The sequence below is a fragment of the Oryzias latipes genome, chromosome 23 (assembly GCF_053564925.1).
Source record: "Oryzias latipes strain Hd-rR chromosome 23, Olatipes_Hd-rR_3.1".
NCBI classification, from domain to species: domain Eukaryota; kingdom Metazoa; phylum Chordata; class Actinopteri; order Beloniformes; family Adrianichthyidae; genus Oryzias; species Oryzias latipes.
In genome coordinates this window covers 14,504,292-14,518,472 of record NC_136259.1, presented here as the reverse complement: position 1 = coordinate 14,518,472, position 14,181 = coordinate 14,504,292, and the positions used below count along the sequence as shown (strand labels likewise).

The 14,181-nt window shown below is 42.3% G+C and overlaps 2 protein-coding genes across 6 annotated transcripts in view; one reads left to right on the top strand and one right to left on the bottom strand.

Moving 5' to 3' along the window:
- Positions 1-14,181, bottom strand: part of cog5 (component of oligomeric golgi complex 5) — a 30,341-nt gene that overhangs the window by 13,165 nt on the left and 2,995 nt on the right. The window contains exons 5-6 of the mRNA XM_011491038.3: positions 12,975-13,044; positions 12,243-12,363 (exon numbers count right to left, since the gene is read on the bottom strand). Of these exons, the coding sequence (XP_011489340.1) occupies positions 12,243-12,363; positions 12,975-13,044 (191 nt within the window). The remainder of the gene's footprint in view (positions 1-12,242; positions 12,364-12,974; positions 13,045-14,181) is intronic.
- LOC105357073 (G-protein coupled receptor 22) lies at positions 578-8,779 on the top strand. Of its 5 annotated transcripts, none has more exons than XM_078941943.1 (5): positions 578-699; positions 3,346-3,793; positions 5,799-5,930; positions 6,039-6,185; positions 7,419-8,779. In XM_078941943.1, the coding sequence occupies exons 3-5, from the start codon at positions 5,844-5,846 to the stop codon at positions 8,439-8,441; spliced, it is 1,257 nt and encodes a 418-aa protein (XP_078798069.1). In that variant the 5' UTR covers positions 578-699; positions 3,346-3,793; positions 5,799-5,843; the 3' UTR covers positions 8,442-8,779. The 5 variants fall into 5 exon arrangements, with proteins under 5 accessions (XP_078798069.1, XP_020570012.1, XP_020570008.1 ...); XM_020714353.3 differs by having other exon boundaries at positions 3,196-3,793; positions 5,779-5,930; positions 6,126-6,185; XM_020714349.3 differs by having other exon boundaries at positions 3,196-3,793; positions 5,779-5,930.

Here is a 14,181-nt window from a genome sequence, read left to right as displayed (position 1 = left end):
GTACCAAAAAAAAAGACTGTTAAATCAGTTTATAAATATATACAATAATGCAATAAACTTAAGGAAAGCCCTTCAAGGTTGATGCAGACTCTAAAACCTGGCTCAGCAGCATTTTGTTTTCCTGACATTTCCAGATTTTAATCACAACACAGTAAAATTTGGCAAAAACTCTTACTCTGAAGGATGAGATGACTAGTGTTTTAGGAATTACCACAAAAGGAAAAAGCTGTTTTGATCTCTGATTCATTTGCTTTCTTTTGTAACCAAGTGGGACTAATTAGCTTCGGCGCATCCCGGCTGAAGTGAAGCTGAAAAGACGTAGTTTCCGTAAAGCAGCTGCTGTGCAAACACAAACAGCAGAGGAGTGGTCAAAGTCCTGACAGGAGACGGTTTTCAGGGTCGTCAAGGAAACCATTTCATACATTAGGCCCTTTTATCGAGCCAAATGAACGTGTGGAAAAAAAAAAAATCACATACAGAAAAGATTCGCCAAAGTTTTATTCATCTGCTGAAGCAGGGCAGTGATAGGGGGAGGAGGAGGCGATGAAGGCAGAAAGTCCAGCCCATCGTAGAGGACACAGCGGCTGAGCAGCAGCAGTCCCACAACATGAGGTCCTCCAGAGCTCTGACTGACTGACTGACTGACTGAGCAGCATCACAACCGGGCAACTTGAGGGAAAGATCCACCACGGCAAAGAGGTAAACACATTGACACCACACCGAAGACCCCCACCTTTATAAAGACGTCCTCGGCAGACATTCAGAGATCTACACACCTGCCAGGATGGACAGCAGCAGAACTCCCTCCTCTTAATAGGATGGACCTCCTACCTGAATGCTCTAACTTATCCAGCCAAACTAATCCAAGTTTGTAAATGTGAAGAGTGGAACTGTTTCAGGTTGTTTTAAGCACGAGATTTCAGGATAACGAGATTTGAGGAGCCTCAGCACAAAATTAGCGTCATCCGGGAATTAAACATTTCTAACATTAAACCCATAACATGGACTCTTAAAGAGATAGACTTTGTGCTGTTTGGTGTGAACATAAAATTTTATGTGAGCCAATGCATGTTAGAAAAGATAAGCATTGCTGCAAGTATCTGTTATTTTGTCTCCCTTCCTGTCAAAATAAAATCCTAAGATCCTTTGCAAACCAAAGCCTGTCAACTGACGGTTCTAACTTTTGACTTGATTGATCCTTCTTGCATGTAAACGGGTAAAGAAGAGCTGCTCTTTTACAGCCTCCTCAGTACTTGCATTTTTCAGCTACTAAAGTGTGGTTGTTTGCATAGTTTGGCGGGGGGTGTGACTTGTAATGTATGTTATTTTTCAAAAATTAATAGCAGCAACTGCTAGAGTGCCCTGTAGATGTCTGTATTAGTATCAGCAACGCAGAAGAAAAAGCGCAACTCAGTCGGAAGCTGTGTACACACTGCCCTCTACGATGGGCGTTCAAATGGTCCCTTCCAATAAAAAGTCTACCTTTCTAGCTTCCGCATTCTAAACTCTTGCAAGTTTCGACCTCTACGTACCAAACGAGTGGTCATTCAACAAGCATTGCACGTTACACCAGTTGAACCTTGACCAATCAGGAACTCTGGTTTGGTAGTGACGCATGGACGGCGGCCCTTTTATGTCATGGAAGTGCCAACCATTTGAACATTGATCATGAAGGAGAATTTAATCTTTTCATATGTCACACCAAGACTCTTCAAACTGTAGGCAGCACACATGAGCTAGTAAACAGTAGAAAAAGTAAAAGAAGAAGCCCCTCCAGTTTGTCCAGTATGAACACCATATGCTAAAAGCATTTTCAGGAACCTGCATTTAGCTTTCCATCGGGCTTGGCTAAGTTACAAAAAATGTAACGGATTTAGTGATTTTCGTGATATAAGAGTGAAGTTGACTTGTTCACACGTTCTTTATGCTATTGTTATCTGAAGCGTAAATATAGAGCAGGGGTGTCAAACTCATTTTCACTGAGGGCCACATCAGCATAGTGGTTGTCCTCAAAGGGCCAGATAGAACTTATACATAGTAACCAAATGTACTGAAAAATAAATGTAACTACTCCTTAATGTTAAATAACTACTTATTTATTTATTATCATTTTTTAAAGTGACAATTAAAGTTGCATAGAAAAAACATATGTCTGCTTGTTACTCTAGCATAAATCCTTTTAAATTTGATTCTGTCAGGTTAGGTTATACGGACAGTGTTTAAGTCCTAATGTATAGTTGCCCAATCCGATATTTCAAGTCTGATTCCCCCTAGATATGAATAAATACACACCAATCTTTATTTTTTATTTTAAGAAATTAAAAACTTTTATGCGGGCCTCGAGTTTGACACATGTGATATAGAGTCTATTATTGTTTTTCTATTTGGTTATTAAGCTTTGTTTCCAGGGGCCGTAATGAGCTTCATCCAGTGTGGGTCCTTCACACTACCTAATTATGTAGCCACAAGGGAGCCACCTGTGCGAATCAGTGAAAGCTGGGGCGGCCCCTGTAGGGATACGCTAAAAGACGACAGAAGATTTCTCTCTAAAGTGCCACTTCCACTACAGTACAACTAACTGCATAATTGATTTTCTTGTTTTACTATGCATCTTTTTGCTTCTGCAACCTTTGGTGCAGAAAATACGCTTACAAATTTTGGAGAAAATCATGCAACTAAAACAATGCAAGGCCCATTAGTTTTCAGTTTTTCTGCATGTGTTTAAAGGTTAGTACATGCAGACAACCCAGCATTCAATAGAGAGGGTTTAGCAGCAGGTTAGTCTAAAGATCAGGCTCTTTTCATAGACTACCATGGATGTAAAGCTAATGGAAACACACTTCAAAGGCAAAGGTCTGTACGGTACTTTGGAAAATTGACAAAGGTTTAAACTTTAAAGGAACTAAACGGTCAAAATGATTAAAATATTATTTTTTCATTGACTTCTTCATTGTCTTAATAATAATCTGTTACTTGTTATATAATCTATACTAAAATAGTACAAATAATGTCTCTGAGGGTCTCGAGAAGACAGTAGATGACGGTGTTTTCTACAGAGAAGACAGGAAGTTGAAGCAGCAGCTTCTCACATGATGCATCTTTGCGAAACACCACATGAAGCATCCCAAAGAAACAGAAACACGCTCATCCAAGAATGCACGTCTAAAGGGAATGTTATCTTTGGTGTTATTCCAGCTTCCATCAAACTTCTGCAGCCTGGCGGAAGGCGGAAGAAGCTTGCAGTTTGGTAGACTCTGATCTTGAGGGTTACTGAAGAAGAACAGTATCTGTGAAGGACCCATCTTTAAGAAAACATTCTCCGACCTTAGGATCCGTCTGTTACAGATGTATGGACCCCCCCAGGACCTTCAAGCTACATCAAAGCTTTGCTCCTATCCGGGTTCCTGCCCTTTGGTCACCTACAGTGTGAATTTCCAGCTGCTGAGGAGAGGCTGACGGGGCTGAGCACTTCAACACAGCAGCAGCTGGTGGAGGGAGGATTGTTGGAGACGGCTTCAACACAACAATGACAAGCAGAAGCTGCACATGAAAGAAAGCATTCATCTTTGTTCAGGACACGGATCACGCTCTCCAGCATGAATGGGTGGGGGGTGGCTTCCTTAGCAGAGCCAGCGTCCTAAAAACTGAGGCAAATCTTTAAAGGGGCTACCTCCAAAGACCAAATCCAGACCAGTGAAGGCAAAGCTTTGGCATTAAGGAGGGAGTTTTGTCTCCATCGAGGACCTGATGGCTACGCCCATTGACCATAGATGGGCGGGGACATCGACAGGCGGTGAGTCAAAGCCTCACACTATGTGATGTTGTACTCTGTTCTAGATAATAGAGGCCATTAAGATCCACCAAATATCCTTAAGAAAATAAGATATCAGTACTTCTGTAACAGATTAGATTCTTTAACTCTGAAAAGTTGTGGCTATTGATGGAATATACCAATCTTAAAGGTCAAATTGTTGTTATAGATGACATTTTTGGACTAAAAAAAAACCACCTTACCAACTTATTGTATTTATATTAAGACAATGACATCCAAAAAGGAACGCCTTAGTCACACGTACGTGGGTTGATCCGTATGGGTGCTGTGGGTTTTTGGGTTGTCGGGGCTCCGGGAGGGTCGTACAAATGAGTAGTTGCATCTTAAAGGTTTATTTACTTGAGGCTCAAACGCCCACCTTAAGGGGCATCAAGAAAATGGAACATACGATTTTTGTGCATGTGGTGAGTGCATCATGAAGTATTTGTAAGGCTAATGCAGGTTTCTCACACTTCTGATGTACGGGTGATCCTGTCGTACGCTGCCCTTTACACAGTAAAGTACTCAGTCGGTGGTATGGTGTGCATGTTTAGGATCTTACTGATCGCCACACGCACTGGGTGTGCAGGTGATACACAAGTGCCTGTAGGACACCTGTAGGATGTCAACACAAACTGTAATCTGTCTAACCTCCTCATTTCTAACAGTCAAGATGGACGTGGCGTGCACAAGAAACCAATCTTTCCTTGGAAAAAATGAAGAATCTGTATGATGGTGTGATGTCCAAGTTGTCCCTTTTTACACTCAATATTAAATCCATAGTGAGAAATTAAAGCCCTCTGAAGGGGTCAGTAAAGGAAAAATAGTGAGTGCATAAGTTAAAGAGTTTGAACTGAACTCACAATGGTGAACTTTATTACTGTCATCTATTCCTGTCTAAAATACAAGCCTGAACACTGGACTCTGCGATTGCTAATCTGAACTTTAATGTTCCATGAATCTTTTCATATTTTTTTTTTAATAGTTCCTCTGTAACATAATGTTTAGGATAAGATGTGTATAAATGTGTTCTTGAGGTCTCAATCAAATTCAGAAGCAGAAATCTTTGTATTTGTTAATGAAGTCCCATCCATAACTCATTATCGGAGCCTTATACCCACAGTCTCATGGAAAACATGCAGAACCCTTTGGATTAACACAATGCATGTTACGTCCTTTCTGCTGGCACAAAGGGCGCATTCTTATCATTCATTCATTGACATGGTTGAGGTGGCAGCCACATTATAAACAGACCCTCATAACTAAGTTCTGACCTTCTTGTCACCGTTTGTGTACGGCTCTAAAACTAACCCCATAAGGCCGTGTCACACAGTACATCTTTGCGCAGATTCCACAAATGAATTTTCGGTCTTCCGTGATCCATGCGTGATAAGCGTAAGCGTTCATCATGCATCCGACGAGTCTTTAAGTGAATTTGGTTTGGAGCAGTTCACATTTTTTTGGTCGGTTGAAAATTACAGTTTATGAGTATTTGAAGTAGTCTATATGCAATTAATATATAAATCGTATACAATTGTGCGTGATTTTTGCAAGAAGCATTCGTAAATTTGTGGCTTTCGTGACCGTTCCAGGTATGTCTAACATACTTTTCACGCATGCACCACCTATGAATAACTTTTATATCGCACATACGGCGCACATTTGTTAAAATCATGTAATTGACGCACAAATCATTAATGAATTGCATCTAAACAGCGCAATAATCACACTCAGTTCATGTTCTATTTTGGTTTACGTGTTCTTTGTGTGGTTTTATTCGTACTTCTTCCATGGTTTTAACGTGGTTCATTTGTGAAAATTTCACGCAAAGACCACAACTTTACTCACTTTTTCCACGTATATTCACGTGCGACCAATTTTTATCTGTTCAACATGTACGTAGTGGCTGTGCGACACGGCTTATCGAAAGCAGCTTGGACTGAAACCGGCTTTACTCTTCACCAAAGCCCTTTCCTTCAAACTGCAGGCCTTTTGTAAAACACACGTCTACAGCGCAGATCTCCATGACAACATGGGCAACATGACTGAGTTTGACACCAATGACCCTTTCAACAGTGACGCAGCAACCTCAGAGACCATTAAACCAAACACCTTCCAGGTATTTACCATTGCTCTGTTTCTCCACCAGCACCAATGAGACGTGAAGATAACAAAAACTGGGAGAAAAAAAACATTGACCTGACAGATGTTCTGTGTTTTTGGGGAGGTTTCTCTTACAGGTTTTCTGATTCTGGAGATCGTACTGGGCCTAAGCTCTAACCTCACCGTACTGGTTCTGTACTGTCTCCAACAGAACCTTGTCAGTTCTGTCTCCAACATCATCACCATGAACCTGCATGTGCTAGATATGCTGGTGAGTCCTCATTGAGTTTTTTTGGTTTTTGTCTGCTAGTTACTGTTTAATGTCCTAACAACTTTAAGCATGACCAGCATCTACTTTAAAAGAGCCTCAGAAAGGTGAAAGTCAGACATCACAAAAGAGACCAGAGGTTATAACTTGTGCTAAAAAAAATTCCTTATCTATCCAAAGTAAACTGCAGCTAGTTTGGTGCTGATGCTCATCCGAACAGTATTCAAGGTTCCACTTAGGTTTTTCCAAGGAAGCTGCCAAAGCTAGTTTATTTTTACATCATTATGGCACAGCTCTGCAATGGAAGGAAGGATGAGAAAGTGCCTAGGCTGAGATTGTGAACATTGATGAGTGTTTTGTCTCTTTACAAGTCTGTGCTTAAACATCTCAAATTGTTCAGTTCAATTCAATTCAATTTTATTTGTATAGCCCAAATTCACAACAACAGTCGTCTCAATGGGCTTCAGAATTCCTGAAGCGGAAAAGTGTCTTTATGTCTGTGCGCATGTGATTTATGTAAATAAAGAGACCTGCGACAGGTTGAGGGGTCAACATTGTCTGTTTGGCATCTATTTATTTGGGGTTTTAGAGCACGACCACCTTTTTCAGACCAACCTGTTAAATCCCTGTTTCACTATTTCAAAGATTGAAATTTAGTGTTTGGCCACGCCTCCATTAGACAGGTTAGCTCCTCCCAACTATTTACTGTTGGGCAAAAAACTGTGCAAGTTCTCCCACTTAAAAAGATTAGAGAGGCCTGTAATTTTCATCAAAGGTATACCTTAACTTTGAGGACAAAATGAGAAGAAGAAAACAAATCCAGAAAAATCTCATCGTCTGATTTTTAAATAATGTATCCAAGTCTTTTTGAGTTGTTATGCGAGGCAGTAAGCTAGCAGGAGGGTGTGTAAACAGAAGGGTGTATGGGATATCAGTCCCACCCACAACTCTAAGGTAAACTTCTATTGAACTCCTGCCGCTCTGCAAAAAACACATCTTAAAAAAATGATACAAGTTTTTTTGTTTCAGTCTAAAATCTGCAAAATCATAATTAAATTAACACTTTTACAACAGCTCAAAATATAGTTGGAGTGGGACTTTTGTAGTATTTCTAGTGAACTGATGCCAACAACCTTAAAAGCAAAGATTGTACCTTGCAACTTTTCTACAGTTCACCCTCAGTTTTTTAACTGATTCCTGATGAAATACTGACTATGTGCTGTTTTCGGTTTGCAGGTGTGCATCTGCTGCATCCCGCTGACTGTGGTGATGATTCTCCTTCCTTTGGAGGTGGGCAAAGACACCATCTGCTGCTTCCATGAGGCATGCATCTCATTTGCGAGTGTTGCGACAGCAGCCAACGTGCTGGCCATCACCGTGGACCGCTACGACATCTCTGTGCGGCCTGCCAACCGCGTCCTAACGATCGGCCGAGCGGTGGCTCTGCTGGGAATCATCTGGTCTCTTTCATTCTTCAGCTTTTTGGTTCCGTTCATGGAGGTGGGCTTCTTCATAGGTTCCGGAGTAAACCTCCAAAACCAGACTGTGGTGGTGGCTGTAAATCATCCAAACAAATACTATACCGGTCTATACTATCACCTACTTGCACAGATCCCAATTTTTTTCTTCACAGCCATGGCGATGTTAGTAACTTACTACAAGATCCTTCGAGCTTTGAACATTCGCATTGGAACGCACTTTCAACATAACTTAAGGAAAAAGAAGAAAAAGAGTAAAAACGCCGTGCCCCTGAGCACTGCCTCACAGGCAGACCCCACAGTCTGCGGCAGCACAGGGGTCAGGGCAGAAGCAAGCGCTCCTTTAGGGATGCAAACATCTGTGTCCGTCATCATCGCGCTCAGACGAGCCATGAGACGCCATCATGAGAGAAGAGAGAGGCAGAGACGAGTCTTCAGGATGGCCCTGTTGATCATCTCCACCTTCCTTCTATGCTGGACTCCAATCACTCTGCTCAACATCTTCATCCTGAGCACTGGACCCAGCGACCTGAGCAGTCACCTGCGCTTGGCCTTTTTGGTAATGGCTTACGGGACCACCATCTTTCATCCGCTTCTTTATGCCTTCACCAGGCAGAAGCTCCAAAAGGTACTGAAAAGCAAAATGAAGAGGGTGGTCTCTGCTGATGAAGACGAGCACGGAGCAGTTAATCTGGTCATGAGCGACGCCAGGACTAAAACCAGAAGACACAAGAAGTCGACTTCAAAAACCCAGAGGCCCGGCGCACAGGATGCAGAGTGACGAGATTCATAAATGTGTTGGAGTCCACACGAAGGGCAGTGAAAACTACAGCCACACTGCCATCTGTTGACCAATCCAACCAACACGATGACAGCAAGAAGAGTTTTCATTAAATGTCTACATTGTGCAACTTATTCAAAGAAAAGCAGATTATTGGCCAAGGAAAGTTGTACCCAAATCCATCACAGAAACTAACCAGGCTGGGCAGGAGTTTCTGTTTCACACAACTGTTCAAAAAAGGAATTTCATTCCAACCGAGAAAGTTTTCTAACACATACAATAGTCCTTTGAGCCATTTATTGTTTGCTATTGTCATTAAAAAAGAACTAAAAGGGAAAGGAAGGGCTGGACTTATGGTTTCAAAGTAAAGTAATAACCTGGTTAGAATCTCGTTGCTTTAAAATCCCTGGTGCGTCAGGGATGCAGTTACCAACATTGAAGCTTATCGGTCTCTAGTATTTTTGAAGGAGCATCATAAGAAGAAAATGGCGATCACTTTAAAAATCAGAGCTGTACAATATAAGTGAACATGTCAGGGGAGGTATTACAGAGAAAAATTGCCATATTGGTTTGAACAAATGGTTGTTTGCATGGTATAAGTGTCTGTTAACATATCGGTGGGGCAAAAAGGTATTTAGTCAGCCACCAATTGTGCAAATTCTCCCCCCTGTGCCAGTTCCCAGCCCGGCTAAAATACAGGGTTGTGTCCAGACAGCATCAGGGGTAAATACCTCTACCAAACCACCTGTGCAGTTCAGTAAAAGGCGATTGGCTGAAAGGTGAGCAACAACAGATGTCTGCCATTACTGACCTGTTCACTGCCGACTTCTGAGGTGTGCTCAGCCGAACACAAAAAACAAACAAAGGAATGGCTGTCCTCCAGCTTCAAACTGGCTAAATGCACATAGTGTAGTACAGTGTTTTTCAACCAGTGTGCCACACTAGTGTGCCGTGGGAAATTGCCCTCATTAACGGATCTAAAAACTTTTGTCATCACCCGGATATCAGCTCTTTGTTCATCCAAACAGGCCCTGATAAAACACTGAGAAATTAGGAATATAAAAGATCATAAAATACTTTTTTGTTTATTTGATTCTATTAAAAACACTTTTTCATTTCTGTTTTGGGAAAGTCCTGCCCCTTTAACTATCTCCACCAATCAGTCTTGGGGGCTTAATCATACGTCATCAGTCTGACCAATCGGAAGTGGTTAACATCTTCACTTTCTTGTTCCGATTTAGCTCACAAAGTCTCTCAGTTCCAACAAAAATACCAGCTAAAGCTCGTCTTTAGCAGTGTTGCTTTCCACAGAATCCGGTATCAGACCGTGGAACAAGTGAACAAAACAATGAAGCTCAGAGAAACGATCTCTGGCCGTTTAATGCACTACATCTCCCATGATGCATTGGGTTAAAGTGACAGCGCCTCAGCGCACAATTAGTCTTCGTGTTAAACGTCTTGAAATTCCAAAAAACACACATCAAACAGTTTTTAAATATTTTAACTTAACATTTGTTATACTTTTTAGAAAAAACAGCTACAACTTCCAGCTTCTTCTGACACAGTTATCACAAAAATGCACGTGAGATTGCGGAGGCGCTGTAGATCAATACAGACCGAGTTTCTCCATTTTTTTTTACATTTTCTGATGCTGGTGTGCCGTGGGATTTTTGTCAAGGTTAAAGTGTGCCGTTGCTCAAAAAAGGTTGAAAAACAATGGTGTAGTACAGCTGACCCCAGATCGCATGCTGGACAGTAATTATCAGCATCAGCAACCCCCACCATAACCAGCTCTTTTTCCAGCTTTCATAAAGGGTTTAGTACCCCTGCTACTACTGATGGTCCTAAAATCAAATTCCCACTAATAAATGAACCACACTTCACCTTGACCTTTAGCTTCATACAGGAAATGACAGATGAACACATCCTTTGAGCTTCTACCTTTAGGGGCCAAGGGCTGCCCTGTCTGGATTCTTCTACATTTGTTCCACCAAAACCATAGTGTCCTCATCAACCTTTGATCTTAATTCCCCACCTGTCTTATGGCTCCTACTTTAGTTTTTTATTACTAAAATACTGTCTCTGTTGCAATGGCTAAACAAATCCCAACCATCGGTTTTGTCTGCACCTGTGCTGGGCTTCAACTGCCCCACCAACTTTTGACACTAAACAACAATCGGAGCATTTTCAACTACTTAACGTTAGAAACTAGTGAAAGACGCACATCTGACAACCACTGGATCCCAGGTCTGACCTGCTTTAGTTACGCTACAGAATATAATTCCCTTTAGACTTGAAGTTCTGCAACTCCAGCAGATCCTCATATCTGGGGATAAAACCACTCAGATTAATAAACTGTCAGCCTAATCAGAACTCTTTAACCCGAGAAGTGTTCTGTTTATTGTTGAAGGACAGGAGCTATGCAGCGCCTTGTCCCTGTCAGGCTGCTATGCTGTGTTTAATGCGATGATTGGTGTGGGAGGTGTGGATAAGTGATGGTGGGCAGATGAAGGGCCAAAGGTCACACAGAGGTCCACATGTCTGCTGCCTGTTTGGGATCAGGGTCCCAGTCTGGCTGAGCGGCAGAGATCAGGAATCCCTTTGTTCCCACTGACAGAATAGAACTGTATAACATTTATTAGTACAATTGTAAATGGTGAGATGGAGAAAGAACAGACATATTTAAAAATCAATAAACTTATTTTTTATAAAGTTAAAACTGATTTCATTTAGGAAACACCAGTTTTCCGCTCCTCTTCAGCTAAGTTCACACTGTCCTCAGAAAGGCACGGTCAAGCAACCACATCCAACGGAAAGTCTTTGTAAATAGGCGTAAATGTGTGTTTCGAGGTTCCGCATTCATTTGTCACTGCACAGGTTTTATGTCTGTTTTCTGGCCCCACACACAAAAGGAATGTCCGTTAAACACAGCACACGTTGAAAGTTAAACCGGGCTGAACTATGACTAATCAGGGACTCAGGTTTGGTAGTGACAAAAGGATGGTGTTCCTTTTATTTCCTAATAGAGCTGTGAAAGAAAAAGTCTGGAACACCAGATTTGCACCTCTTCCACATTTCACACCAACTGCGAGTTCATTTGCAAGCATCAGGTAGCGACAGACCAGTGTGAACGCTCAAAAACCCACGTTCAGCTCGTACCTGAACATGCCACAAAGTGTATGTCGCTTTAAACTACCGGTAATACACGTCGCCTTTTCAGCTCCTAATCCTAAGAGCTTCTTACTTCAACCTTTTACTTTCTTTACTCCTAAACTCGTAACTGTCAAGGAGCTACAGATATTTAAAGCATACTTACTTCCAATTAGTTTAAATAGGAGCCATAGACCCATATAGATTATTTTACCATCATCATAGGACACCCTCTGAGGAAGGATCAACCTTGGTGATGCGACCTCGGACGAGAGCGTCTTTGTAAAGGCACAAACGTTACAACTGATGATGCGTCCTCTTAACAGCATTTGAAGTCACATTGACTTTGAAACATATGAGTTGACTCTGCATCATTGTAACTGTGTTCATTTCATCGTCTGGTGTGTTAGCAGACAGTTTACAGAGATTTAAAGGCGGAGGATGGGTTCACTCACAAACTCACCTCATGAAAATCAGATCATAGTCTGATTTACTTAAGGGCATTTACTCGTTTATATATTTGTTTTGACTGCTTTCAACACACCACCAGGCGCAATACTTCCCAGAATGCTTGGCGGCCTCCATTTGCTGCGTTTAGTGTTTTTTTTCCGGGTCTGCTGCTCAAAACAGAGGTGCAGACTTCAGACTTACCCAGTTCATGGAGGCTCTGAGCTGCCTTGGTAATCTCCCTGCTGCCGCCCTGCAGCTGCCCCTGCAGCCTCTTGCTGAGGTACAAGATCCGAATGATCCTCCTCAGGAGGTCACAGGCCACCTGCAGCAGAGAGATCAGGACCGGAGGTCAAGCAAGCAGACACGATGAACTGCTGATGGATCCATGAGCAGCGCCTGGTTAAACAGGCGAGCTGCAGGGCGGAGCAATCCTCCGGAGCAGAGAACTGAGCACTAAGACAGGTGTGTCACAAGAGGTGAAGGCACCTGCAGGGGGAGGGGCTACAGAAACACTTCCAGCAGAGAACTTCAACCTCAAAGTTGCTGTTTTCTTCACTGAGGTTTAATTTTACTGTTTCCTGATTGGCTGATCAAAGCTGATAATCAGAGTTTGCATAATTTATTTTTCATGAACATCGACCTTCTTTGATTAAATGAAGGCTGTGAGAGGAAAATATCTCTCAGGCATATGGTTTTAACATGACAACATGCACCACACTTTTACCCCACATTCTACACATGGATCCACCCTATGAGGAAGAAGGATCCGGTCAGTCCGGCTGATATGTTGGAGGAAAGTCATGTTCAGTTCGGTGGATGCAGAGCTTTGAGAAGATTGGCCCGGAGAGACCCGGAGAACCACGCAGACACCCTGCAGTGACGCTTTGAAGAGACGAGATCTTCATGTGAGGAGGATCAGGTATGTCCAGTTACCTGCAGTCTGGCTAACTGTGTGATCCGGGCCACAATCTTGTTGTAAGGGTCCACAATCTTGGTCTTCATCCTGCAGAAACATGCATGTTTAGATTAATGCACGAATTATGCAATCCAAAGAACTGAAACGCCTGAAAATATCCTGCAAAATCTTTGCTGTCAAGAGTTCGAACGCCACCAGGAAAAAATCTGAGTTTTATTTCTCTCCAGACTCTGTGCACCTGGGCACTGGAGTAGGGAGACCGCAGAGAACTGAGCTTTAAACACGTTTTTAGTCCTACGCCGGTCATCTTTTGATCTATTTTCAGAGCGTTCCCAGAGGTCTTTTAATTCCGACTATGCTGCAGAGCAGCAGGAGTTCATCAGAAATTCACCTCTGACTTGTGGGCGGGACCGTTGGCACAACGCAATCCTGCCCCAATTTTCCATCAACCATTTTTAACACGTTATACTGCTAGCTTACAGCCCTTCACAGCCCCAAGCTAACATTATCGACGCAACAAAAATGGTGAGCAATATTAGAGCTATCCAGTCGTACAGTTTTGATCCAGATTCCAGCTCAGACGAGGAAAATACGGCCATGGATCTATTTGTCTGCAGATGGACGCATTAGAATGGAGCGGAGCAGGAAGCTTGAGGTGAAAGTGAGAACAACCCCTTCCAGGAAGAGTCTGCCAGCCCCGCCCCCAGGCCAACACACACGCCCACTTTCTCTGAGGAGCTAGCGGTGATTGGCTAAATGCTTTCATTTTATCTGTCCACTATGCACATCAATCTTTGCAAAAACTCGGATGTTGTTGGTTTTCATGGGTGAAATGCAGAAACTCTGCGGAGGCCGGCTCTAGATTGACGTCATGAACTCTCCACAAGGAGAGTAAGGCGGAGCCTCAAGAAATCGAGTCATCTTACTTCCGGGTTGGAAAGTGAACTGCAAAAATAACTAATGTTTCATTAAAAAAATCCTTCTTTTCTGTGCCAAAGGTAATATATTAACATATATATATGGATATAGTTTACTGTGAAAGGCGCATGATATAGACCCTTTAAAACCGGACTTGGCTCTGGGGCATTCACTCTCAAAGAAGGGGTATTTTCCCACACAGGTATAATTTAAAATAAACTTATAGCCAAAAAAGGTAATTATTACAAGCATAAAAGCCCCCATATTTAACACCTAGCTTTTATTTTGAAAAACGTGTCGTCTGTT

Excerpts from the sequence above, each read along its gene's own strand:
- LOC105357073 (XM_020714349.3), top strand. The coding sequence starts at position 3,748 with ATGGCTACGCCCATTGACCATAGATGGGCGGGGACATCGACAGGCG. Across the intron at positions 5,931-6,038 it reads TTAAACCAAACACCTTCCAG|GTTTCTCTTACAGGTTTTCT; the intron begins GTATTTACCATT and ends GTTTTTGGGGAG. Across the intron at positions 6,186-7,418 it reads TGCATGTGCTAGATATGCTG|GTGTGCATCTGCTGCATCCC; the intron begins GTGAGTCCTCAT and ends TTCGGTTTGCAG.